General features: G+C 33.0%; 2 protein-coding genes across 8 annotated transcripts in view; both read right to left on the minus strand.

Annotated features, from left to right (window-relative positions):
• LOC128164647 (ras-related protein Rab-37-like) overlaps positions 1 to 19,719 on the minus strand; it is a 28,104-nt gene extending 8,385 nt beyond the window's left edge. Inside the window, exons 1-2 of one of the 7 annotated variants that reach the window (XM_052828603.1) lie at positions 19,322 to 19,719; positions 9,788 to 9,898 (exon numbers count right to left, since the gene is read on the minus strand). In XM_052828603.1, the coding sequence (XP_052684563.1) occupies positions 9,788 to 9,898; positions 19,322 to 19,330 (120 nt within the window). In that variant the 5' untranslated portion in view covers positions 19,331 to 19,719. Of the gene's footprint in view, positions 1 to 3,574; positions 3,686 to 4,798; positions 5,050 to 5,938; positions 6,980 to 9,787; positions 9,899 to 12,367; positions 12,701 to 16,569; positions 16,729 to 19,321 lie in introns of those variants that run through there. The other 6 variants (XM_052828604.1, XM_052828598.1, XM_052828597.1 and 3 more) reach the window with 6 other exon arrangements.
• Positions 19,720 to 20,668: 949 nt separating this feature from the next.
• On the minus strand, positions 20,669 to 27,604 carry LOC128166843 (uncharacterized). The gene is made up of 13 exons (XM_052832265.1): positions 27,532 to 27,604; positions 27,110 to 27,279; positions 26,851 to 26,968; positions 26,114 to 26,265; positions 25,825 to 25,949; positions 25,579 to 25,701; positions 25,144 to 25,233; positions 24,334 to 25,062; positions 23,039 to 24,127; positions 22,802 to 22,928; positions 22,562 to 22,682; positions 21,296 to 21,399; positions 20,669 to 21,193 (listed from the first exon to the last, which is right to left on the minus strand). The coding sequence occupies exons 1-13, from the start codon at positions 27,580 to 27,582 to the stop codon at positions 21,085 to 21,087; spliced, it is 3,108 nt and encodes a 1,035-aa protein (XP_052688225.1). The 5' UTR covers positions 27,583 to 27,604; the 3' UTR covers positions 20,669 to 21,084.
• Positions 27,605 to 27,980: the final 376 nt, after the last annotated feature.

A 27,980-nucleotide genomic window follows, 5' to 3' on the forward strand; every position in this document is an offset into this window, starting at 1 on the left:
AGCCAATCAGTGACAATTTATTGCTGCAGAATAACGATGTATTGTAGTTTGATTGACACAACGCGCACAGACGGATTGACACAACGCGCACAGACAGATATTGACCGTAAGCAAAGCTCAAACCATATAGTTCACAAGTCCTGCACAACCACTTGCTGTATTACGACTGATCAAGGCATTCGTCCTAGGCAATCCAAATGTCCTTTTTTTGACAGCATCGTGGGCATTCTTATTTCACACATAAACAATCACAAAAACAGCTATTAGAATATCACAACAATATCCACATTGGAATTCACAACAATATCCACATTGGAATTCCGCACTGTAGTGTATATGTTCCTCTCCATAATCTTAAACAAATTACGTCATCATTCTTTTTTGGTTGCCAGTTCCACCATTCATTTAATCAGTAAGGTGACAGCTTTTTTCATGGTTTTCTTCAGGTCTGTGTAACCCAGCGCAGACCTACTGTGAATATAAATGGATTTCATATAAGCAAATTGGAAATTGTTTTAAGATTTTAAGCAGTTTCAAGGGGGGGGGGGGGGGGTCCAGACCCCCTCCCCCTTCAATTTTTTTTAAATTACATTATAAAATTACCAAAAATATGCCTCGGACCCCTTTCCCCTGGCAAACTCAAATAACCGTCGAACCCCCCCAATAAAATTCTAGATCCGCGCATTGTTCTTAAACATGCAGTGTTAAACCCATTGGTATAATGGTAGATCGCAGTCTTTCGGTTTATATTCTTATAACAAACATGTTTAAACTGCCATTCAATGAATATATTTTTATTGCTAAACTTACTTTTTCAAAAACGTGCTCATGCAGATGGTGCAGGGATGTCAACACTCGATTCGTTCACTCAGATTCGTCCTCAGTTCAGCCGTTGATTTTTTTTTTACAGATAAACACTCCATTGACAGTGTATTTTTTAACCTTGTTTACAGATAATTCCCGTATTTCATTCATTTCACTATCTCCAGTGATGGCAGGAGGCTCGATGGCAGACAACATGGCAGCTTCGAATGTGAAAATTGGCGGCTAGCGATTTGATCGACCAATCAGCGCGCGCGTAACTTAACATTGAAACGAAAGTAAAAGTGGAAACAAACAGCATACGAAAATTCTTAATATTCAACATGCATCGAGCAGTTTGGATATTCAAATCTAAGTAGACTGATATTTTAACTTAATGAAAAAGAATATACCGTTACAAAAGAACAGACAGGTCGGTATGTACGTAAAACATTAGTTGGGGGGGGGGGGGGGGTTCAAACAGTCATCGTTACCTGGCATGCATAACAGTTATATGCGATTGAAGGGAATATCACTGGATTTTTTTAATTGAGACTTTCTTAGAATAAGACTTTAATCATAAAATATTTATTAGATTTAATTTTTTCAACTTATTAATTTTTGGGGGGGAAAAATATGTATACAAAAGCAATTCATGCAATTATAATTGACAGTTAAGACTTGTGCTGAATGTGTAAAATTTTATAAGTCTAAATTCTGCGAAAGCTTTTGCAAGCTCGGTAAGCATAATAAATCAGAGGAAAAAGAAAAGTTTGTGGTAAACTTCTGGCAAATTTTGAGGTGTTATAACTGCATGAAATCATATCTAAATAATTAATTGACAATTTTGTAACTCCCCTCCACTGCTCGGCTTCCCGATCCTTAAATTACAATTAAAGCAGAAATCAAATATGATGCCTAGCAGTATTGCCAGATCAAATCATATATATTATGTATAAATTAGTTCATGATTTAAATGATCTAATACAATGTCATGTAGATGTTACCAGAAATTTATTTCTGGCAGTATGATACTGAGTGTAGCCAGAATATTACCAGAAGTCGTTGCAGCTAGTGGCAATATTCTAGGTGCATGTTAATATAATTTTTTACAGAAATAACTCTAATAGTATTGCCAGAATGTTGCCAGAAGTTATTGCCGCTAGTGGCAACACTCCAGCAGTATTGCCAAAATGTTACCAGAAGTTGTTGCAGCTAGCGGCAACATTTCACTAGTCTCAAAATCTGGTTTCTGGTAACAAAAATGTGTTGCTGCAATATAGCCGCAATATTGCGGCATTGTTGCAGCAATAATTTTACTTTGGTAAGGGATATTCTACACCTAAGCAGTACTATTTAAACAAGCAACGTTTTCAAATAAGTGGTTTTTATTCATTGATGTAACATTAGATTACTGAGATTTCAAGTTTACTTGTACACTAGTTGTTAAATGATCTGTCCTGCCAGTATAAAGACAATATAAAAAAAATAGTTTTTTTTTCTTTTTTCAAAATGACAATATCCCCTGAACCTTCAAGCAAAGGGGACATTACACATAGAATTAACTTTGCACAGCCTATATGAAGTTTGGTGAACACAGTTAGAACAAATCTTAATGTAAATGAAAAGTTCAAGGTCGAAATAATGACAAAGTCTATTGTTCTAAAAAATATATCTTACTATAATTTGAAATCTCATCATATACTTATATAGAAAATATACCCTTTTCCACCCTGTGCAATATAAATTGAAAAGTTGCCTACCAGTGCATGTGTAATAAACCCTAGAGGTGTGTAATAAAATTTTTGATTGTTTTTACGCACCCTTTTCTGTTAATCAGCTATTATGATGTAAATATCGGTATGCATCGTTCAATTCACGTCTGAGTATGACGTCAAAAAATTATGATGTCAACTTGGTATACAAACAGCTGGCGCATAAGGAAAGTTTATAAGAGACAAGAATCAATTCACATGATGTTTTTATTACCGGTACTTACCGGTATTCTTTGAAAATTTTTATAAGCATACAATATAGAAATCATGACATGGCATTTTTATATAGCTCTCGGTTGCTATATATATATATATATATATATATATATATATATATATATATATATATATATATATATATATATATATATATATATATATATATATATATATATATATATATATATATATATATATATATATATATATATATATATATATTTATATATAGGATGTGATATCAAAAATGCAATGTAATAATCTATATAAAGCACTTTCTTAGAAGCTTTGTTAATTGTACTATGCAAATTAAGAGATATCGAAGTCAAGGTTACAGGGTACATGTACGTCAAGGTGAGATGACACAATTGTACTGCTCTCACTCATATGTACAAATGTATCTTTGTTTGAATATTGATGGGGAAAAAAACCAATAAAAATGTCTTCGAAATTTTGTAACAAATGAGTGAATGCATGGTGTCATTAGAGTAACAGAGTGACAAAAGAGACATGAGAGAGGAGGGTCGTTAGAAATTAAGATAAAGGTCAGTTATGACAAACATTAATTTGTTTCCTGGCCATATAAATACCAGGGCATTACAAGAACTGTTATTATGATGTTCTTAAAAAATACACAGAAATACATTTCAAAGTACATAAATTGCATATGTAAACTGAAACTTTCTTAACAGAAGGTAGAAAACAGGATATCTAAAATATGTCTAAATGATTAAATACTAAGTCAGGAATTCATTTTCAATATCTGGTAATGGACTCACCCTGAAGTCTATGCCAACAGTGGAGATAAAACTGCCAGAGAGAAAAGCACCATCTTTAAATCGAACCAACAGACAAGTCTTGCCTACTCCACTGTCTCCTATCAACATCACCTGTACACAAAGGAATTAATTAAATCACATTGATCAGCTGTCAAATGAGTTCTACTTTCACTGTGGACTAATTACGTGTACATTGATATATCTCATCTCTGGTTCAAGGCTTTCTTACTCCCAAATGTTGACCATTAATATTGCAAATCTCATACATACTGTCATCTCTAACATTGCTGTACGATGATAATCCAAAACTGTAACCCATTAGGCCATTAATTACTTCATTTATATCTTATCGATATAAACTTCACAGTTTACTGATTAAAATGAAACGTAGATCAAGGAAGCAGCCACTTTTATATAGTTTAAAAAATCATATCTAGTTAATGAAACTAAATGTACTTTGAATTTACATGTTTATATTTCTAATGAGGAATACACTGTGGATTAGTTCTTTTTGTGCTAACGTTTACACATGACGTGTGTAATTACATACATGTACAAGGTATATCCATGGAAACTGATCTTTAAATTATTGATCTCTTTCATATATATGATCGAGTGTTGACTTCATCAAAGGCATGAAGAAGATAACACATATATTGACAATGTCTAGTATTTAGTATGTTTACAATAGCTACATGTACTTATAATTATATGCTGCTGTTAAGCAGGAATATAACATAACAAGGTGAAATAGTTATTAATATATATTTTCAAAAAAAATACTAGCATTATATAATTTCATGTAGGCCTACGTACAGCTTTTCTGTTTAATAAATAAGGGCATAAACATTACTGTATAATTATAACACCACAAGCATTTATTGTTGTTAAATTAATTGTTCAGAAAGGTGAGCCTTATATATGTTACATTAAAATCTCATTTTCATGGGGTGGGGTGGGGGGGGGGGGATAAAAGTTCAGCGGTCCTGTGTTTGAGATAGTTTGCTGAAAAAGACAAGTGTAACACACGTTCTCATTCATGCAGACAGTGTTTCCTACCTGCTTGCCGATCTTACATTTACATGTAGGCCTATCTCAGCATTTATTTTAGGTCTACAGCCTACAGTTAATTCATTTTCAAAACAGCATAATGCTGTTTGTTGACGTTTTGCACACGCGTGTGACACGCGACAGATGTGGCTATTTATAAACAAGAGACTGTACCTTTGATGAAATATCGTATAGCTCAGTTGACATTTGGCGATTTGGCTGTTGCTTGACGCCATTGTGCACAGTAGCGTCGGTGCCATTCGATCTATCCTTTCCCATAATGAATTAGTTATGTCACATTTACAAAACTAAGACGTGACATTACGTTAACGTTTTAAAGTTTGTTCTTCTCTCAGACTTGTTCAGTTCATGGCGAATTTTGATGACGTCAAACATTTGCAACAGGTTCTGATCCTATGTATTATATTAGAGTTATCCCCCTTTCAATGACCGAAAATCGGGTAAGTGTCAAAACAATTTTAGTATCCTAAAGCAAAGACGAATAAAATGTGTTGTTATTTATTATCTTCCTGGACGAAGAAGATAGACATTTTATCACTTCTCCACATGTTTCAAGTAATTAAAAATCTTATTAATAAATACATGTAGTAATTATTATGATAACTATAAAAAAGAATATTCTCAAGAAGGCATAACGTTATATAATTATATAACGTACCATATATGTATTAAAATTACCAATTTCTGCTATATTAGAGGATATATTTTGCAACCATGAAAGAAATTAAACTGACGAAATAATGAATAATCAATTGCAAAGCAGACGCATAAACATGTATGATATTATGCTCCTTTCCGCAGTGATTATACATGTACATGTCCTTTTCAAGAACATTTTGTGTTTCAATCTAACGCGAATTAATTTTCATTTTATTTTGTTAAGAAATAGTTAATGTTATTGGCGTATTTCTACATCGATGCACGGTTTCTGCCTAATTAAAAAAAAAACCCACTGATTCTTTATCAAATAAAATCTTCCATAAATATTCCATTTGTATGACCCCAGTCAAACTACATAAAATTGTAAAATTCAATCTCACTAGCACTAGTAAAGGAACAACATGATAAAACTGAGATAAAAGTGAAATTCGATCAGCTTTTGAAATGTTGAAAGTTCTAACACATACAGGATTTTGATGATGCTTACGATTTCTAAATATACATGTAAATATTAATGTAATCGGTATAATCAAGACTGTCATACTTGTAAACTTCAGGAATAATGGGAAAAATAATTATAAACATTTAAAAATAATCTCTCTCTCTCTCTTTCTCTCTCCATTCAAATCTTACCTCATAACACGGGCCACTGAAGTTTCCGAGGTCGTTTTCTTCATTGTTGAAAAAATTATTCATATTCCACGACATAGAGCTGGTCCAGCTGATGAAGTGAAGATATCTGAGATCTTAAAAATTGGAAACTTTAAGAAAGATTACAGAACGCTTTCATTCGTGTCCTATGTATAATAATATCAACGGATATTCGTCTGGTGTCTTCTGTTTCTATAGACACACTTGTCCTCTATAGATACTTCGTACGGTCACTCATCGAAACCGAATCAGTAGCGCTAATTTGCAGATTATTGTCTAAATTTCGCGTAAAATAACCGTGGCGTTGCGTTAACATCACACGCGGGGATAAATCGTCAAAAGCCCCCTTTTATCCGAGTGTAAAGAAGCAATATATTCAAAGCATAGGAATAAAGGAACTGGAACTGAGCAAACGCCATAACAGATCGACTCCTACATCATTGCCCTCAACAGTACAACCTGCTTAATAGAAGACAGGCAGAAAAGTGCAGTGATCACTCTCAGGTGCAGATGCTCAATTGACGACTTGAATTAATGGCAGAGATAGAAAAAACACTAAATTATTCAAAACCACAAATGACAAACTACTGCATAGTATTCCCAACATGGTCTAGAAATATCGTTTTTCCCAATCTTGTCATGCTTTAAGTAGAAAGTCATATGTTAATATGCTTTTTAGCATCAAATTCGGAAACGACTTGAACCATCACGGTTATGTAAATTGCTTCTTGCAGTGTATAATACAGTCACCAAGAACCGAATCGTTAATTGTCCGGATTAAAGCTATACTGCATACCATGCAAATCCGACTAGCATATATTCATCCTTGCAAATATGAGTTACACAACAATACACCACTCTCGAATTCATAAGCTTTATTATAAACATGTAACAAACTCCACGACTTTTATGCGTCAGGTTATGATGTATCGTTATCTCAATGTTTTATGCTGATTCAGTAACAAAAGTTAATCAATTATTAACAACAATTTGGTTTCTGTGACTACTAGGAACCTGTTCGTATGTTAAAGCCATATCACTTTCTACACAATCAAATATTCCAAATATCAATGTAAATTTTCACCATACCGCAATGTAAATTCACAATACTGTAAACACGTACCATCGGGGGGGGGGGGGGGGTGTCCTTTCCCTCCGGCCCCTACCACTTTTTCTCTCAACAGACATTTTTTAATATCAATTTACAAATTTAATTAAAAACAGCGCAGCGGCCAGCGCTCTTCCCCACCTTTGCCAGTTTTGGAGGCGGACCCCCCCCCCCCCCCCCACCCCCGAAAATTCAAATTACTTAAATTTACACAGTAAAATTACCGAAAATATGCCTCGTACCATCGGGGGGGTGGGTCCTTTCCTTTTTTTTTTTTTTTATAAATTTACAAATTTAATTAAAAAGCAGCAGCGACCAGCGCTCTTCCCCACCTTTGCTAGTTTTGGAGGCGGACCCCCCCCCCCCTGCACCCCCGAAAATTCAAATTACTTAAAATACACAGTAAAATTACCGAAAATATGCCTCGGACTCCCCAAGCAAACTGGCAAACTCGAATATTTCTCAACCCCAACCCCCCTCCCCGGGGAAATTAAAAAATTCTGGATCTGCGCATAAAAAAACGATGCTCGGTCTTTAATAACAACTTATTCAGATTTGATGTTCCGAATCCACTCCTATGTGTTTGAGAAGCAGTAACTTAATTGCGGATCTAAAGGATAAAACTTCTCCTCTTTACATTGGTTTCGGAAAAAGAACCAATAAAAAATAAAGAATTGTAAATAGCAAAAATGGTTAAGTCTATTAGGTTTTGTATTACACGCATGATTAAATATTAAACATATGTATTGAAATAAAGGTTCTAGCTGTTATTAAATGACGTTTAGCTAGCTTTTTTCGAATAAAAACAATGTAAAACATTTGAGTTTTCCAGGATTAAAATTCAAAATTAGCCCGGCCCCTCCCCATTTATTTTATTTCTCTTTAATGAAATCATTTGATGACAGAATACAATCATGAACTTAAATTCAGGAAATTTAAATAAAGAAAGAAATATGAGGAAATTATTGTCAGGAAAAAAAATCTGAATTTGCTATATATATTAACATTTAAAGAAAAGAAAATGTTTTCTTCCTGCAGGGTTGTTAACTATATTAACAGGTACAATCTAATAATGTTGGTTAATGTAATTAAAAATAAACGTTTTAATTTGGTCTAGGGCATATATATATATATATATATATATATATATATATATATATATATATATATATATATATATATATATATATATATATATATATATATATGAGCAAGAATATAAACGCGGTGCAACCTATTTCCCTATAATTAAGCAAAGAATCATTGATCACTTTATTCAACAACTCGTAGAACATATTCATTCCTCATCTCGATGTTATTTTTACATGCATACTATTGATCAGTTTTAATTACAATATTTTTAACAAAATCAATACCTTTTACATATAAGAAAAACATTGCTGGAATTAGATTGTCATCTCATAGACTTGCTATGGAAAGTGGACGACACACGATTGTACCAAAGGAAAGACGTTTGAAATTTATTATACATGTATATACATTTATATGTAAATTTTGTTCTGTTATTGAAAATGAATTCCATTTTTTTTCGATATGTAGACAGAATAGAGAAACTAGGGTAAAATATATAAAGTAATATTACTGGAAAAAACTTCTGTTCATAAATTTATACAATTATTAAGTAAAATTTTGAAAAAAAAACTGTGTAATTTGGGTAAGAGTCTCCACCTAGCTTTTAAAATTCATGAAATTAAGAGAAATTCTCTGGGGTTTTTTTTTTACTTGTTAGTAAAATTCTATTATATATACATGTATATTGTCAATGTACTTTACATATGTAAACGTACCATAACATTATTTGAATATGTAACAACCTATGCCATAAAACGTATGTCTTGTACAAAGGAGAGAGAGAGAGAGAGAGAGAGAGAGAGAGAGAGAGAGAGAGAGAGAGAGAGAGAGAGAGAGAGAGAGAGAGATTTTTTCCTTTGTCTGTTACTGTTAACTATAGTCTCAGCATACAGAAAATCCATACTTCGATCAGAAGGCTCTAACAACACAAACTGACTTAAAGCATTTCCATCAAAACTGGCATGAGAAATTAACGGTGATCTGTCACCCTGCCGTGCTCGGAGACTTTGTTTGGTTTGTCATTAGGCTTGATCAACAACGTTGGAAACTCGATGCTTTGTACAAGATTCCTTGGAGGTATCTAATGTACATAGAAACCCAAGAATAACAAAGCCCGAAACTCAATTAGAGTGAAGGAAAGACTCTCTTTTTTTCCTGGATTAATTCATCAGTGAAAAAGATAGTTATTTTTTTCTCCAAATGCTTTGATGATTTGTAGATCAATTTGTGAGCATGCTTGCATGCCTTAGGGATACGGTATTTTAATGTATAAATTAGGTGTAGAATTATTTTTGAACTAATTGCATTGAATTGTCAAATATATATTAAAAATTCTTGACATTCAAAATGCATTATTGAGAATGTTCATGTTGCACATACAGCAAACAGCTAGTTTGGAAGTACATGTACTTTACATAAACTAGAAAATGGTTCATCAGCTTGCCGATGTCACCATTGCTTAGTATTAATTTACATTAGTCATGTATCAACTTCCCTTTTTGTCATAAAAATATATCAGAGAGAGAGAGAGAGAGAGAGAGAGAGAGAGAGAGAGAGAGAGAGATGTTTAATTTTCAGAGAATCGGCAATATAATTATAATTGGGTGATGATGTGACGTAGTTTGACTCACGGTGAATCCTATTCCGACCGTGGCAGAGAACGAGCCAGCTTGGAACCTCCCCTGATCGAACTGCACGAGGAGCGACGTCTTTCCGACCCCGCTGTCCCCCACCAAGATAGTCTGTCCAAGAAAGAATACACAACTATTATCATATACATATATGCTCATGATAATTTGATGTACATGTATATTGTGGACTGTCAAAAGTTTTTATGATTAGTGGACTGTTCAATAAATTGCAAACGCGGGTATTTTTTCTGCAATCTCGCTACCTTCATAGCATGAATGAATCACCAATCAAAGTACTGAAGTACTGACGGGAGTTGATTTTTGATTTTATCGATTATTATTTATTTTAGAATCAACGATACGTTATTTTGCACGGTAAGTAGTTTCTTATACCAGAGACATAAATATTTATGTCTCTGCTTATACATGAATGTATTTGAATTACGCACATTTTTTTATAATATGAATACTCGGACTTTTCTGAAAATAATTTCGATAAAACCCATGTGAATCATGTCGTGTAATATTTAAAGATAATATTAATTCCATCAAGGTACATGTATGTATCAGTAATCGAAATATTTCTGAAAAATTGTATAGATCCAAGAAATACTGGACTCTAGTTTCGTTCAACCAGACGCTTGGCTTTCTCCGTTAATCTCCGACAAGCAAGACAGATTCTCTGCTTGTCGAAAATTTACGGAAACCGGCGATCGTCTGGTTGAACGAGACTATAATAGTATTCTCTAGCGTAGGAATACATACAATTACAAAAATATCTAAATTGTTCCTACCATTTAAAATCTGACTTTTATCACGGTATTTATAAATAAGTTTCCTTGAAAAACAGTGCTTCAGAATTCATAACAGCGAATTTATGATGATTTGTGCTTAGGTCCAAACACTGTTTCACTTTCGGTTTGCCAGAGTAACTGCATAGGAGATCTAGAGTTGATTAAAATCAACTCCCAAAAAAGCATTTTATTGTTTAGATATACACTATTCAAGAAACAAACAGCTGACTTTAGTCGATGACGACGTAAAATTGCAAAAAACCGTACTAAGAGCACTTGTTAAACCTTTCTATATAAATATATCACAATAAGCTATTAATGGTTTTTTATGCATATGAAACAACGTACATTTATCTAGATTTTCGCCGTCATGACAATATTTCAAAGCATTATAAGCATTATCAACTGGATGATGCATTGTTGATGTAAAGTTGGCGTATATAGTCTGATATTCTATTTGCGTATATAGTCTGATATTCTATTTGTCTTTAACTTGCTTTCTAAATGTTCTTGCCAAATGCTCAAATCTCAGTTATCATCAACCGAAAAATGGCCTTTTCTGCGATATGATAAGGAGAACACGAGACGGAAAACTGGAAACCGCATGCGACCTTCTCCTCCAATTAAGCCGAGGCCCATTTGTGTGCGCAATCTTATAATGGAATCTGTAAAGTCTCAGAAGACTTATTTTTGATGATGGGAATATGTGGGGATCTGTTGATAGACTGATTTATCATGAAAATGTACTGTATATATACCCCCAAAACTATTTCGTTTCTGACAAATCAAGTGGGCGTAAGAAATGATTGCCGGTTTTCTTTACTTTGTCACTTATTTAAATGTATCACATATACTAGAGTATATCTCTTGATGAGGTTTACACATTAGGGCTTTATAAACGAAAAATCTTTAACATATTAGAAAAACTGGTTGGAATTGCAAGATCTATTGTTTCGCAAACTTTTTATTTCGCAAACTTACTTAATGAGCAATTTCTCTGTGCTACAATCATATTCATTTAATAGATTTATAATGCGATCTTTAATTGAGGATCTACGGCTTTCGAAGAAACTGTCTCGTTTTTAGAAATATCAAGATAAACATATTTACATCCATTCCTTGAAATAATGAAAAAATTTGCTAACATTGCCTCACGAGAGAGAGAGAGAGAGAGAGAGAGAGAGGTTTTGTTGTCAATGGAGTTTTCTTGAAAGAATTTGAAGGATAAATATGTATAGAAAATCCTACAAAACCAGGATGTGCAAAATCCGCCTATCATGAACTTCAAAATCATATAGGCTTTACAGTTGGACCTTCGTAGTTTATATGCCCTTTAACATTTTTATATACTCGGATTTCGCAGACGTTGCTTACTTCGATGCCACGACCTTGATTGATTTTCTTTCAGTTCTCCTTTGAATATAAATCGTGCCGTTATCGATCTGTTTAATACAGTAGTTCATCATTGATCATCAATTAAGATCAAATATATTTACTTTTTATTAGACCAATACTGGTTAATGATCGCATTAAGAAGTCAGCCATTTACAGGCACATGCACTTTTTTTATTCGTCAGACGATTAAAAACAAGACCCTAAACAGAGATGAATAAGTTACAGTATCGATACAATACCATGGATATCAGATCTCGTAAGCGATGATTGTCAGCATCATTTTTCTTTTTCCAAATAATAAAATTGGAAATGGGGTGGGTTATCATGCCTCACGCGCCCGTGGTTAGAGTTGTTTTTATAAATGGCTGTACCTACATCTAAGGTCTCTTACCTTATGAATCGTCGCTTCATCGTACTCCGCGGACACATTCACATTATCGTTAATATTTTCGTCGTTTTGATGTGACGAAGCATTGGCTATCACTCTCAACTTGGGCTTGCTCGTGTCCGAGGCCATTACAACCAGCTAACAAGTCTCAAGTCCAGAGCATAATCCTCTTGGGAGGAAAAGATATCCGATAGTTTGTGAGATGGAATAGAAGAGACTCTATCTTAAATGTCTGCCAGAGTAACCATCAATTATGTCTAAGACCCTCACAATTAGTATGCATTGAAGTTACACTAAGACAGATTTCAACATTGGACTGGTCATGTACATTTCTTAATGAGTGACGTCATCGCATCCTCAGCAGATCGATCTCCACTATTTGGTCTCCGACCAAAACATAGAATAAAGACCAATAAATGTTTCATTATTAAATTATGAGACCGCATCAGTTTCTTTCTGGGAATGTTAAAGAATTTATGTGGTGCAGCATCTCCGTCATTGCTGCTTATGTCCATTACATCTCTTTGCAGATAATTGATTTTTATGTGCAGAATACAGAAGATAAATGTAGATATATCCGATTTCCTCATGAACAAATTTAGGTATCTGAAGGATGCAATGTAATATTGAGAGAAAAACGCTTTTTTACTGACGAAAAGCATTATAACGAAGAACGGTGCGCGACAGATTCATTAATTCCACACAGGAAGATGTTCTGAAGTCGCTGGTACACTGTGTAAACCTATCGATTCATGCTCACCAAACCCGTTCATAGCGAGGGTCGATTGGAAACAATATACACTACGTCTCCTTGCGTGACGTTCAAATTCAGTAAATATGCAGTGAGTGTTTGTGACGCCGACTTGAGAGCCACAGTTTTGAATTTCTAAACGTTTTGGGAAATGATCGACCTCATAAAGAGGTTTTGTACAATGAATAATAAATTTACAGTCACTGAATTGGATTCAATTTGCCATAGCAATGTAACAAATGATCAACTTATGTACAACGGATTTCAAACATGAAAATCAGAATCTTAATGAGAAGGACAGCTTTATTAAAACGACCTAATGACGACCTAAAATAAAACAAAATTTGATAATAGTATAATTTTTTGTACTTCTTTTTTTACCGGAGTAATGATCAACCAAAACAAGACAGCTTTCGTTCACACAATAGACTTTTTTTAGCGGTTCATGCAGATGCAAAGGTAGCAATTGATACATTTATAACCCATCAAAGAACTAAATAATTATTTATAATTGAAGGTAATTTAAGAGGGAAGCAGATACTATGAACGCTATGGTAAAGTTCATCAGTTCGCTGATTAGAAGATACAGCCGAAAATATTTAAGGAAAGTAAGGAAAGTAAAACTACAACCGTTTGGATGTCTGACGTCGGTCCATACAACCCTGACCCCCAACAAAACTAATGTTCCGATCAATCGTGAATTAATCTACATGTATGCTTAATAAACTTAAAAAAATGTATAATGCGATGGAAAAATGGGTCAAATTTGCAATTGATTGAAACCAGCGATTCCTTTAGTCAGTAATTATACAGAATGTAAACAATCGTATTTATTAAGACAAAACTCATCACGTGTTTATATTGCGCATCTGCAGGAAGTCGTCTCACTGCCGTCTCTGTTATTGGCAATTTTGCTTTTTGGAAAATTGGGGTTTGAAAGTCTTTCACTTTCCTAATCCCCTTTAAGTTATTTTTATGGTTTACAAATTGTACCAATAAAACAAGTACATGTTGTTATTGCAAAAGAGCGATTTCATAAATGGCAATATATTGTTTTTATGCCCATTTAATAAATAAATCAGTCTTTTACAATAATTTAATTGGTGTAAATAGAGATCCTTCAAATGCAGTCGCATGTTTTTAATTGAAGTATTACGTAGATGGTACATTTAATTGAAAATAACACGCTACGACAGTGTATTGCATGTCAAGGCGCAACATACATGTATAGCTTTTGTATATGTTTAATAATATAGGCTACCTTAAATTCAAAACAAAAGTACAATAAATATCACATAATATCATGACTCATGAATCATTTCATCAATACGTTCATTGTCAATACCAGGAACACACGCCCGATCTTATAATTTAATTAGAACCGAATAAACGTTTTTATATCAAACAGAAATTCCCCAACCGAATTTGTGAAAAGCGAAAACTCAATTCGAACACTCTCTGCAATTCTTGTCTCCTTCGTTCAAAATTCATTTCTCCAGACTTATCGATTAAATAACTCAATTAATGTTGACAGTGAGATTTACAGTGGGATTAAAAGTCTTGTTAATTGCTATAAAATAAGCTGACGATACAAGAAGCATATGAGAAAACACGTGATAGCATTGAGCCAACATGCAATGGTTTAAAAAAAACCAGTAGCCATTTAGCTCCTGATAAAATACTTAATAGCTTTGGACAAAGACATTTTAAATGAAAGCAGAGAAATGTTGTTTCAATTGTTTCCAGTATTTGTCTACCTGTTCAGATTATGATATATTCATACTGACATAATTAAGAACCTTTTCTCTCTTCATTTTACAGTTAATAACGTGCCATTTCATGCACACAAATTATTTTGTGTGTATATGTTTTTGAAATGCACAGGATTGTTTTACATCATTGTTTATGGTTGTCCAATGTAAGTGGATTTCGTGGTTAACGTACTCACAGATCGCTAGTACATTCCAAAATGTTTACATTAACATTCTATAGTATATACATATGTACATAGTAATTATATAAGTGTTATCTTTATCATGAGGACCTTAATACACGATATAATATAGCAACCAACGGATGGTTTTCTGACTATCCATGAACATTGTTCCAATGTAAGAAACCGAATTTTGCTCATCGCAATATAGAAATAACAAATAATTATTGAGATTTAAGTGTTTGAAATGTTTTCACTTTTCACAAATTCGTTTGGGGAACTTCAGTTTGATATAAAAAGTGTTTAATCGGTTTTAGTTATAAGACTAAGCATATGTTCCTATGTATTTCATGATATTTTCTTCTATATATTCCTAGTATGATGAACATTGGATACAAAGTCACACAACTACACACTAGTCTCAAATCACACGTTACGTTTTTTGCTCTGCATTATGTTCGTATATGAAAATATATTCGCAGATGAAATATTCATTTCAGAAACACTTCCAAAATACATGCATGATGTATAATTCATTATATACCATAGAAACTTATGTACTAATTGCTCCATGTGGTATTTGGGTGTTTTGATCTGAATACTCTTTTGGTATACACAAAAGTATTTGCCTATACAACAATTCTTCGATCATCAATTATTCAAAGTAAGTCACATGACATTATTACGTCATCAGATGCATTTTTGTAAGGATCGGCATAAACCACTCAGTAGGTGATATGTAAGACATTCATGTAAGGCATTAGTCTGCACTCCATTGCAGTTGTAGGCCGATCTGTTGCGTGAGGAATCCCAGACAGGAGAATGTTGTGTATGGTCTCGTGAGGCTTCCTAAGCTTGCCGATTTGCTTTGATATAGCGTGCCTCACGGTACAGTTATACCCAATAACGATCAGAAAAAAGAATACTTAGTAGAACTTAATATGGTGAAAATCTTATGTAAGATCATCAAATCTTTTAAGACTGAATGAAGATTTTTAAACAACAACTCCCATCAATGTATACAAACATTTAGATTTTTTTGAAAGATGTATACAGTGTATATACATGTATTTTCAATGATACTGAGGGACGGATGTACGTAATACCAGTAGAATTCTTTAAATGGAATTGAAATGGAAAGAAAGGTCTTAAGAAAAGTTTTATGGAATCTAGAACTTGTATATTCTTCGACTCATTCTAAGAGACATTGAATATAATATCCAAATCCTATACTGTACAATGCCAACATTTGTTATCCAGCATTTCATACGTTTATTAATCTAGTATTGTAAAATAGAAAATAATTCCAAAGAATTTTTCTGATGGAAAACTAATCAAACCGTGTACATGTATTACCGCTTTATCCCTGGATTTAAGATAAAAATGAATCGATATCTCCGAAGACAAATAATGAAATAAAAGGACGATTTTTACAAAGGAAAGTGTTTTCTTACGACCATCGAACTGATATAGATTTTTTTTTACTCTTGACTAAACAAAACCCATCTTTTGTATGCCTACCTTAGACATGGCGACAGATGAAAACACGACTCCTTAGAAATAACCCCTTCTGGAAACAACTCTTCTACATAGCAGTACACACAGTGCTAGTGTTAATTAATAAAGAGAGACGTCAATGTTTCAACGTTAGAAACAAATGCAGCCATGGAACTCTCACAGGTCCGATCCCGATTCAAAATAAAGTCGATGCAGATATCTAGGGTCTGAAATCTTTTATGTCCATGCATATTTTTCTTCCGATTTAGCTGGCATGAAAAACGCATCACAGCCATTTTATGAATAATTAATGACTGAGACTGTCGTTAATTTTGTGCTGTGCGTTTTTTTTTTTTGGTTTTTTTTTTAGATGAATTCGAACATTCTCAGCTTAATATCCAAAGTTGTCTTACATGTATATCCGCATCAACAGTTGAGTTTAGCTTTAAATTTTATGAATTAGGCAGCGGAACAAATTAAGTGAATTTTTTTTTTATATGGGTTTCCTCTTTTGCTGAATTTTTGTTCGAATGATATACGCCAATAATTTAATTCTATTTGTTTCTCTTTGAAAGCTCAACAAACACTGGAATATCTTTTCAATCATTTAAAATAGTCAAGAATTACGATGATTTGTCTATTTTCATTATAGATTAAACGATGTGTTCAAAATCATGACCCGTGATTCATTAGCTTAGTTACAAATGAATTAGATACAAACCTTCGCTAGGATATACCATACAATACATTGTTTATGCATTTAATCGCAATATTTTTGAAACGTATTGCAATACAAAGTAGACGAACAATGTAATTAGTTTGGTTTATTAAGCTTATCATTGTTAAATGTAGTCGACGATGCTCGTCTCGTAGAGTCGCGGCTTATATTCACCTCTTATACTTGTACCTGCAACACCAGCTAAAGAGTAGGACTTACACCCCGAAGATTTAATATTACTCCAGAGTAACCTCCCTTGCCGAACTATGACAGTATCCCCCACCATATTAAACGCACCCCAAATCCATTATATTTCATAATTACTGGGCGCAGTTCCCAGATCATTTGACCAAAGTTTGATAAAAACGATCGAAACGTTCACCCATAGGATTGGCCCACCGTATCTGTTTAAGGAGACGCAAAATACCTACCGTTACCGATTTTTTTTTAATTATAAAAAAATATTCAATGCTTTTAGTTTTGATAAAAACTTTAATTTCATCCACCTTTTTGTGACACACCAGGTCAGAAACAAATAATCAAATTAAAAAAAGGTCATGTTTTGTTTCTTTAGGTGGATTTTTTTTATACTTGGTTCGTAATGTGTTGCATTCTCTATCATGTTATACTGTATTCTAACAATAATTAATGAGAGAAAACAGAGTTTATACAATTGTACATGTATGTTCAAAACTTATAAATTATACAACATAGACTGGGGAAAGTTGTCTTAATGACTTATTGTTGCCCACTCCAGACCGATTTTATTCTGCTCAAATTATCAAAAAACCTATTAATATGATCAAACGAAGTTTTTTTTATCAAGTCTTTCAAAAAGAGAAATTTCCTCATGACTCATGCCGAAGTTTGGTTAATAACATTGTTGGTAAGGCGATAAGAAATATCAAATTAAGATTTTAATTTCAGTCTTACTTTTCCGCTAATTATTTCCCTTTATAATACTAGTATATAATAAAATCGAGACTGAGACACAAAGTGAGCTCATCTAAGTTCTTACGCCACTGGTGCTCCTTCTAGAGTTCATAATACACACAGATGTACAATGCCCCAGAAGTGTACCACTAGATACATTTTTGTGGACACAGAATTTTTGTTTTGAGAATAAAACTTTAATCTCAAGTATCCGTGATTTGGAATATACTTTCACAATTCATTAAAAATTGAACATTCGGTGACTCAAAAACACACCAATCAGGTGACTTTGATCTATAATTTCATTCAATATTTTGCTGTTTAAAACTGCCTTTCAGTCAATAATTGATAATCAATGGAAATCCTTGACAAGAGAAAATTTGGCTATAGCTTAAGAATTTCCACAGGGGAGGGTGGGGGTTGTTAATCGTGGAATGTCTTTCATTTCTACAGGAAAATATACGAGGGTATAATAGCAGACTAAAAGTGCAATTGAATTAGGCAGTATGTTCTTCTTTGTAGCTTCACATTGAGAATGAACATAAAATCAATTAATTTTATGAGCTTAGAATGACGTTAATTGATTCAGGATTACACGGTCCTATGTACTGATGATAACCGTGAAATCAATATCTACGACGTTTTTATGGCTGGACAATGAATAATGAGTAGAGATATAAGGCATAATGCAATATAGACTATTAGATTAGAGGATATCTCTTACCAGACAACGTACACAATACATGTATGTTCATAATGGTTTTTGAAAGCAGAGCTATGCATGGTTTAAATAGTGAAAGTGTATTTTAATATTTTATCATATTACGGCGGTTCTGGAATATTGATTCGATCTTCTACACGATAGGTATTTTAAAATATTGCAAAATATCTTTCAACGTTTATTCTTTCTTTTTTTAACTTTTGTACTAATTTTCTTCATGAATATGCGTTAAGGAAGGCAGGTTGATGAGACTAAAAGCCTTCTTGTGCTAATCAATTCAATTAGTGCGACATTACGTAACCTTTCTTAAATGAAGGATTAAGTATTGATTTCTGGTATTTTTGTCCACCAATATTTTCGAACTAAGATCTGGAATTTGAACCATGAATAAGACATTTGCTTACCTTGCACATTGTAGAATGTCCAATGTATCTTCTGTTTTATTTTCCCTCAGATATGAGATTGCAATTAATATAGTTATTTAATTGAAGTTTTTTTCATACACCGTTTCATATACTTGAACCATAAACTGAAAGACTACCAGTTTATTTGTTCCCAATATTAGCAATAATTCAGTAGGAAACCATGAAATGCAATGACATTTTCACTAAATGCTGTCTTTCCATTTAAGTCCAAGAAAGCAAAGGAATAACATGAATTACCGAATCATTTAGCGCCAATCAAAAAACAATCACGTAAATGCGACGTCGGGAAGGGTCGGCTAACAGGCACCAATGCTAACACGTGTCTTGGACGGCAAAAACGCGCACTTCCCTGTCAATTCCAGTCTGTGTAATTGAAGGTTCTGTTGGTCTAGTGCCTTGCCTGAGCCATCGAAATGTTAGCTTGTCCCCGAGGGTAGATGACAACACGGAGTCATTTGTCCAGTAGAGTATTGATATTTTGTTTCATAATAGGAAACAAACTGATACTTCAGTTGTCGTGCCCGATGCTCAATCGTTGCAAACGATTAAACTAGCACTAGGTTTTTTAAGCAAAAATACAACAACAAAAAACCAAACACACAAAAACCGTCTACTTGAAAGCCTTTGATAGCATGCACAGTCAAAAGATTAAGAAGATTTAACATATTTTATGTTTTACATTTTACATCAATGATGTTTTTGATTTGACATTAAGGTCTAAATTTTTTTTTATTGCTTTGTGAATATCACTGATTTTTGTTACAGGCAAAAAAGAATACGCGATTCTAAATTAAGTTTGTTACAGCCATAAAAGAATACGCGACTCTAAATTAAGTTTACCTCATTATATTTTGTTTAAGATAGCTTTTGAAAATGGTTAACAAATTAGAATTTCATGGTTTTTATACGAAAGTGATATTCAGTATTCTGAAATGTATACAAGTGTTGCAATGTGAGAAAAATCAATATTATTTGTTTTTGTATTTTTGTCAATTCAGAAAATGAATAATTAACAGTTTGTTATGAGTTTTAGTAACAAATCAATATCGAAAATCCGCATTAAAATTTGTTGTTTCCCTTATAGTAAAAAATGGATAGAAAGAACTATTACTATTGAAAAACAAAACATCAAACTGGGATACACATTGATTTTTAATATTTTACACAAGACTTATTTCACATAGGGTATCAACAAACATTATCTTATCGTTCTTAATACTAATGTTGTTTAGTAGCAACATCAAAGAGCTCTTCGACCATTTACTTGCGTAGTGATAATATGTATAATGGTCTGCTCACTCTCAGAAAAGAGACAATTTATGACGCAATTTAAATATCAGTCTACTTTAATACATAACACAAGTTTGACTTTCATAAACGCATGAACCAAATTTCAAAACCATTAAGTACCGATATTTTGTTTACATCAAGTCAGACAAACCTTCGTTCTACTCGAGGATAGATAGATAGATAGATAGATAGATAGATAGATAGATAGATAGATAGATAGATAGATAGATAGATAGATAGATAGATAGATAGATAGATAGATGGATAGATGATAGATAAATAGATAGATAGATAGATATCCATATGAATACAAGTCGACCGTTTTCACAACCATAAAAGGATTTTGATTGAACACAATTATAAACAAATTCACCAACACTAAACATTGCACAGTCTACTTATATACCAATACGATGTTTCGTTGTCACTGTAAAACGTACGCCCGCTTTATACTAGCAATTACTTTCTGCTTCAAGATTTGTTTTCAATGGAGCTTTAGATATACAAGGATTTTCGGATATTTCAGGGGTGGATCCAACTTTATTTCTTTCCTTGTATTTCCTAAAACAAACATTTAAAGTCATATGGTAGCTGATAATGAATTGCATTTTCACATTAGTCAAGTAAATGAGTGCGATTTTAATGCATTACCATAAACCTTACCTGTGTATAAGAAAAATCGCAATAAAAAACAAAAGAGCTAAGTAAAGCATGGAGACGATTATAGCTGCAAGTGATCCAGAACCCAAACCTTTATCCATCTCCGTCTGTTATAAAATAACAAAAATAATCATTTGTCATTGATCATAGTTTTATTTTCTGTATATTTATTCATCATAATTTTATTTTCAATATAGTTATGTATTTGACTAGAAAGCAGTAGAACACATACACTTATTTCTGCGATTAAGTTTACCCATAGTATAATAATAAAACAAGGTATACAACTCTAAAATTCCTTGAGTACAACCCGTTCGTGAACTGCAACGTATCTTCGCTTGTTGAAGAAAAAAAGCGGACAAGTGCTTATAATATCACTCTCTTGTTCTATACATTATCAACAAAATTGTAAATGGCGTAATTGCAATTATTTAATTCTATTTGCATAAACATCATTCAAACATTGTTTGCCGGTTGCAAAAGTTGCTCCATGCGACGGAACGCTTAATTTTAGTATTGGGTAGAATGCAAAAATTAATCAAGCGACTCATAAAGTATATCTCGTTTCAAAACATAAAAAAGGTGCACAAACACATTCTTAGTGAAAAATAAATAAATAAAAGTTGTCTCTCAAATACCGTACGTTGTTATATTTTATGACTACCCAAATTTCTTTAAGTGGTATACCATCAAATGATGCACATAATATTTATTCAGCCCGAGAATATAGCATTTCGCCGTGTAAAGTTAGTTTTCTAATAGACGAGCAATGTTTTGACGCTGTTTAAGGATATGATATTATAAGGCATCTACGCTATCTATGATTTTGTAGACAATATGTTGTAGAAGATAAAAGTACGAAACACTTCTCCGCTGCTTTCCCCAGAAAACCACAGTGTTTGCAATTCACGAAAGAGGTGTATTTTACGAATTGTTGACTTACATGTATATACCTTGTATTATTATAATATTTATACTAAATAGTAAACTTTATTGCCAAATCAAGTGTCTGTGCAGAAGTTGTATAATTACATATCCCTCACCTTTGATTTTGAAGGATAAATTTTAATGTGCTAAAGTAATAAGCAGTTTTATTTTTAAATATTATTTTACATGTTGTATATAATTTGTATATTTGATAAAGTTTATCGTCATTTTATTATTAAATGACCATATTCGACTCAGCTTTGTGTTTAAGTCCATCATTTTAAAATTAAACAAAGCAAAAATATTCAAAGTGAAAAGTTGACAAAAAAAGAAAATAAGTACGTTTGCATTGCCACTCCGATAATACTGTAGAGATCTGCAGACTTTGGTTGAAATGTCGCTTATATCGCTCATCTTTAAGGGAACACTTCGAGAATCAAATTTCATCCAGACTGAATATAGACTGAAGTAAATCATACATGACACTTTATTTCTTGTTTTTTATGATTTGCAAAGTTTGTGAAACACTAAAAATTAAAATGGAATTGTTCAACTCATTATATATGACGTAAATTTTTATACCTAGAATAGACCGTGTAATTGAACGTAGCTTCAGTCTGGGAAACTCCATATTCTTTAAGAATATCCAACATCTCCTTTTTCACAGCTGGAAACTCAAAGAGACTTTTTACCTCTATGACAAGCTCTCCTGTGAATAAATTGACGAGCAAAAAACTCTTATTTTATTTCTCTCGAACGTTAATTGACAATGAAAACTTAAGAGAGAGAGAGAGAGAGAGAAAAAAAAAAATCTCATACCTATCGCATCAATAAAAAATCGTGACTGGCATGCATCTTTAGAAGTAGTTGATGAGGGGGAAGGCTGAGACATATTTGCTCCTTTTGTAGTTGTTACTAAATTCGGCTTTGATTCATTATCAGTCAAGATCTCGAGAGTCGATACCGAAATATTGGCATTAAAGATTCGTTCTGTTGTGTCGGAAGTAGACCTTTTATTGTTCGTTTCAGTTGTCAGATCGCCTGTAGTCAGGTGTACATCTGTGTCATAATGAGTAGACTCCTCTCGCTTTGAATCTGATGTTGACAATTTCATAATATCAGTAACCGATGATGCTTGAACAGCCCCAGAAGTCGATGTCGATACATCCGTTGTTTCAGACAAGGTATTTTGATTTGGAGTCGAACCAACTGACCACTGACCTGTATTATTTGATGAAGACAACGATGCACTTACTAAATTTTCATTGTCAGGGACGTGGGTTTGCGTTTTATATGTCGTTGACGGCTGTGAGTTGTCTAAATTTAAAGCCGAAACCTTGCCGAAATCTTCTGTAGAAGGACGAATTGTACGAGGTTCGGTCTCAAAAGTACTTTCTTTGCCGGGTGTATTATCAAAGGTATATGGCATTTCCGTTGTTACATACATACCGGTAGTTGTTTTTGTTGTGGAATCCATCACATTAGAGCTATTGTCCGTGTCTTTGATATTTTCTTGTGAGTATGATGTAAATACGTTTTCCTGTGTATTATTGTCTTCAGATGATGCAGTTGAAAGATAAAAAGCATTACTTGTTTCCGTGTTCTCGGAGGAAAGTTCGCGCGTACCTCTGGTTCCTTCGATGTCAAAAGTAGTGTCTTGCGGGTTTTTGACATCAGTTGTACTACTAACGTCAGATCCAGTTGACATAGCTGGAACGTTAGGTGTAATTTTATTATTTGTTTCCTCCGTTTCAACCGGCCAAGCGTTTGTGACGGTATTGGCTGTTGATTTATCATACGTTGTTGACGTTGACAAAGCTTCAAGGGAAAACGCCGTACTTGGACTGCGACTATCGTCAGATACTTGACTGTTTTCTGTGCCAATTTGATCCGTAAAAGTTTCTTGGCCTGCAATCAAACAACGCAGTTTTGACAGGATTAAAATGGTCCATTTAACATGTTAACTTATGTACAGTCCAATGAACATAATAATGTCATGTGGGTTTCACAAATTAAAATGTTTTTATCAAGTCAGTTCTTATAATCTTAAGAAGTTTCCTAAACTGGATGAAAATAAATGTGAATTGAAAATGATATTTTATCAACATTTTTACCAAAACTTGTAGAGTATGTTTCCGTTGGTCTTTCTTTGTGCTCCTCCTTTCCATGAGTGTCTGTTTTTGGATAGGCTAGATCGTTTGTATTGGCTGTATATGTATGTCTTTTTTCTAATTCAGTTGATGGATCGGGAGTAGAAAGAAATTTCAACCCTGTGAATTCTGACTCAATTGAACTTGTCTCCTTCGTTGAAATAATTTCACTTGAAATCACACTCCCATTAAAACTAACTAGATTTGGTGTTTCAGTTGTTATATCATGTTCATTTGGATCGGTGGAGTTCATTATATAAGGGATTTCATTGGTCAAATTTACTTGTACTAATGTTGAAGAAGCATCGGTAGACATTTCAAAGTGTTGTTCGGATGTGATTTCTTGAAAGAATGCATTATTTGTCACAGTATTATAGAAATCACCTTCCTGCGATTCGTTTTTTGTCTGGGATATAGATTCAATCTCAAGATCGGGTGATGTTCTCACTTCAATCTCTGTTGTCATATCTTGAGGCGCAGTGAGTTCATTTGTTTCCATGACTGTAATTTCTTCGGGATTTGTCGAGCTTATTTCAGTATCTGTTTTCACGCTTTTGAATTCTGTTGGAAATGAAGTTGTTTCTTGCGATAACGAGAGGTTTAAAGGGTCCAATGTTTGCGGTTGAGAAGAATAATCGGTCATAATTGCTATTTCCGTTACGATTGCTTCCTGAGGCGATGTATACATTATGTCTGTTAACATGAGAATCGTCAAATTATTCAAAATGCAGCCTTATGCACTACTTGTTCCAATAATAATATCTTTTATCTTACCTGTGACTTGTGTCATTTTCTGTAAATGAAACTGGGATCTATTCTGTTGAACAGTCGGTTCTTTAGGTATCTGTATTTCACATCGATCCCCTTTAAAGAAATATGCCATCCATATCTCTTATTTGCATTATTTCCACTATTGTTATGTATTATTTATCAAATTATTTGAAAATAGATACCAAAATGCTGCATTTTTATTCCACCAGATTTCATTAAACATACAATACGGCATATTACAGGTGTGAATTTTATTAAAATATCGTAAAATACATGCAATTTTGAAATAAATTTTTACAAATAGTTTGACTGGTGCTTTTTACACGCCTAATAAATGTTTTGGTAAGTACATATATATGCACGTATATGGTATAATAATCTAGTGCGAGTGATTTCAAATGCACACAAGTCAGTATTCATATAGTTTTAATATTTCACCTGTAAAATCCTTTAAACAATGACAGCGATATGCAATGTGAAGGTCCTCACAAGTCCCAGAATTAAAGCAAGCCGATAAATGACAGTCATTGATACTAGTCAAACAATCATTTCCGGTCCATCCTGCATATGTATGAAGGGAAAATGCTTTTTATTAGATTGATAGTACAAAGATCCCATATTAACCTTTTTGATTGGTATTGTCATACCTGTAATTTATCACTGTTCTATATGGCAAGGACTAACCTTGTTGACACAGTTTGCTACCTTGAGCATCACATACATAATGTATTTTATCTGGTTGACAGAAAATTGTACAATCTTCTCCATAATAGTTTTCCAGACAGTGGACATCGTACAAGATACTGAGCCTGATGGAGACAAAACGTTAATGAGGAGTTTGTTAACCAATATAAAATTTATTCTTAAATTCAATATGATCATAAACACAAATTGCATGTCATTACATTGCGATAAGTTTGAAAACTAAACACTTTCTTATAAAATAAAATGAAGTTTTGTTTAATTGACCTACCTAACATAGCCGCCAACAAAATCCTGTGTGTACGCCGTATTGCTGCTATTATACCCAGGTGCGTTGTTTGGGTTAAAGGTGATCGTACCAATATGATCATGGCCTCCATCCGTATCGTCGTCATACACAGCGATACTAACCACGAACTGTTTCTGTTTTCATAAATTCAGAAATATAGATATACTATTTATATTAGTAACTGTGTACCACACGTTATAACAAAGACGTGAACATGATGATCACTTAGTATAACAAGTGTAAAGAATAGAATTTTAGGACCCTCTACAAACTAATTAAAACGGTTTTTAGCACATGAGAAAATTTTATAGTGCAAAAGCATACGTTTGTATTCATTTTGAGCTTATCTAGTTCAATTTCATTCTAGGATAAGTACCAGTTGAATCCAGATCGCGATTTAAAAACTCTTGTTAACTTACGTATAATTTTTTTTGTCTTATCTTAGTTCTGAACATTTGAATATATTTTAAAAAAACCCATAAAATACAAATGAAATGGAATGTTTTGAAAATATCAAATAAAAGTTTACTCTAACTTCCTGAGGTATCCTAAAATAAGTGCTCATTGTATAGAGTTTCATAAACTGTAATATTTCAATATTATGAAATCAACAAATTTAATAAGAATTAGTTAAACTAAATAATACTGCAGAATATGTCATATTCTTTCTATTTACTATATTGTTTCAATCAAAAGTCAAACATACATGGATTACCTACCTTCCATACTTGAAACGGAAGTTGAATAGGATTTTCTAATGCTCCGACTTTAGAACCAAATGTTATAGACGCTGTATTATCGTATGGGCCCGCTTTATACTGAATATTTGAACATGATCTGCCGAAATAGTATCATTTTTCAACTCCTCCATATTGCATAACTTTTTTGAAAATTCTGAATATGTATGTTTTAACACTTTTTAAAATTCTTTTAAAAAATAATTCTGTTCAAACTCATAAGTAAACATATTACGATTACCCGGTTTGTGTGTTGTCCTGGATACATATTTGAAGGGAAGGATCGCAGTCCCCTGAAGCACAACCAAATATTGGAAATATATGTTCACAGCAATTTCCATCCGAAGTTTTGCCGTCTGGGTTGGAATATGCAACCAATCTCAAAGACAAAACTCCGAGAGAGTCTGAAATCTGCAGTAATATTAATAATTTTTTTCAGTAAAATCATCATTTGAAAATCAATTCAAAACCCTGTTCAAACTAACCTTGATTAATCTTTAACTGACTATTATTGGAATTACTTGCTTGAAAGCTTGTTGATACAGCAAATAGGATTTAGAGATCATTTTGTATAAAAACTAATAAATATTACATATATTATTTATAAATATATTATTCAATGCATATTTTTTTAAGGTTACATACATGTTTTTAAATATATACCTGAATGTATAGACTCAACATATAAATCATCCACAAGCAAATATTTTTCATTTTGAATGAATCGAATGAATGATACACCACAACGATCCTTAACTAGGCATTGCTGATTTAATACAGATCTCACCATTGTTTATATTCTTATCTTTGACTTTTTAATCTCGACTGAGTATATTTAAACAGACAACGCCTTCGAACCAAATTTGATTATAAGCGTTTATTATGGATAATATGAACACTTGTTTTGTTTTTATCGCACAGACAGAGGATATCAGAATTAACGTCTATGTTCTGAGTGCTTTCCAAACAGTATAGGTCATTTAATTTCCCATTGATTAATAACGAGAATGACGTAAAATAAAGCACTTGTCAAAATAAATAATAGGTAAAAGAATAAGGAAGCATGTGATATTCAAATACTTTTAGTAATCTTGAATTAAGGGACCAAAAGT

The sequence above is a fragment of the Crassostrea angulata genome, chromosome 10, assembly GCF_025612915.1.
Source record: "Crassostrea angulata isolate pt1a10 chromosome 10, ASM2561291v2, whole genome shotgun sequence".
NCBI lineage: Eukaryota > Metazoa > Mollusca > Bivalvia > Ostreida > Ostreidae > Magallana > Magallana angulata.

What these genes read in the sequence shown, in the direction of transcription:
- LOC128166843 (XM_052832265.1), bottom strand. Translation starts at nt 27,582, where the DNA reads ATGAAAAATATTTGCTTGTGGATGATTTATATGTTGAGTCTATACATT. An exon ending in TTTGTTGGCGGCTATGTTAG is followed by an intron (nt 25,950 to 26,113) that starts GTAGGTCAATTA and finishes TGTCTCCATCAG; the next exon opens with GCTCAGTATCTTGTACGATG. An exon ending in GCGATTTTTCTTATACACAG is followed by an intron (nt 21,194 to 21,295) that starts GTAAGGTTTATG and finishes TGTTTGTTTTAG; the next exon opens with GAAATACAAGGAAAGAAATA.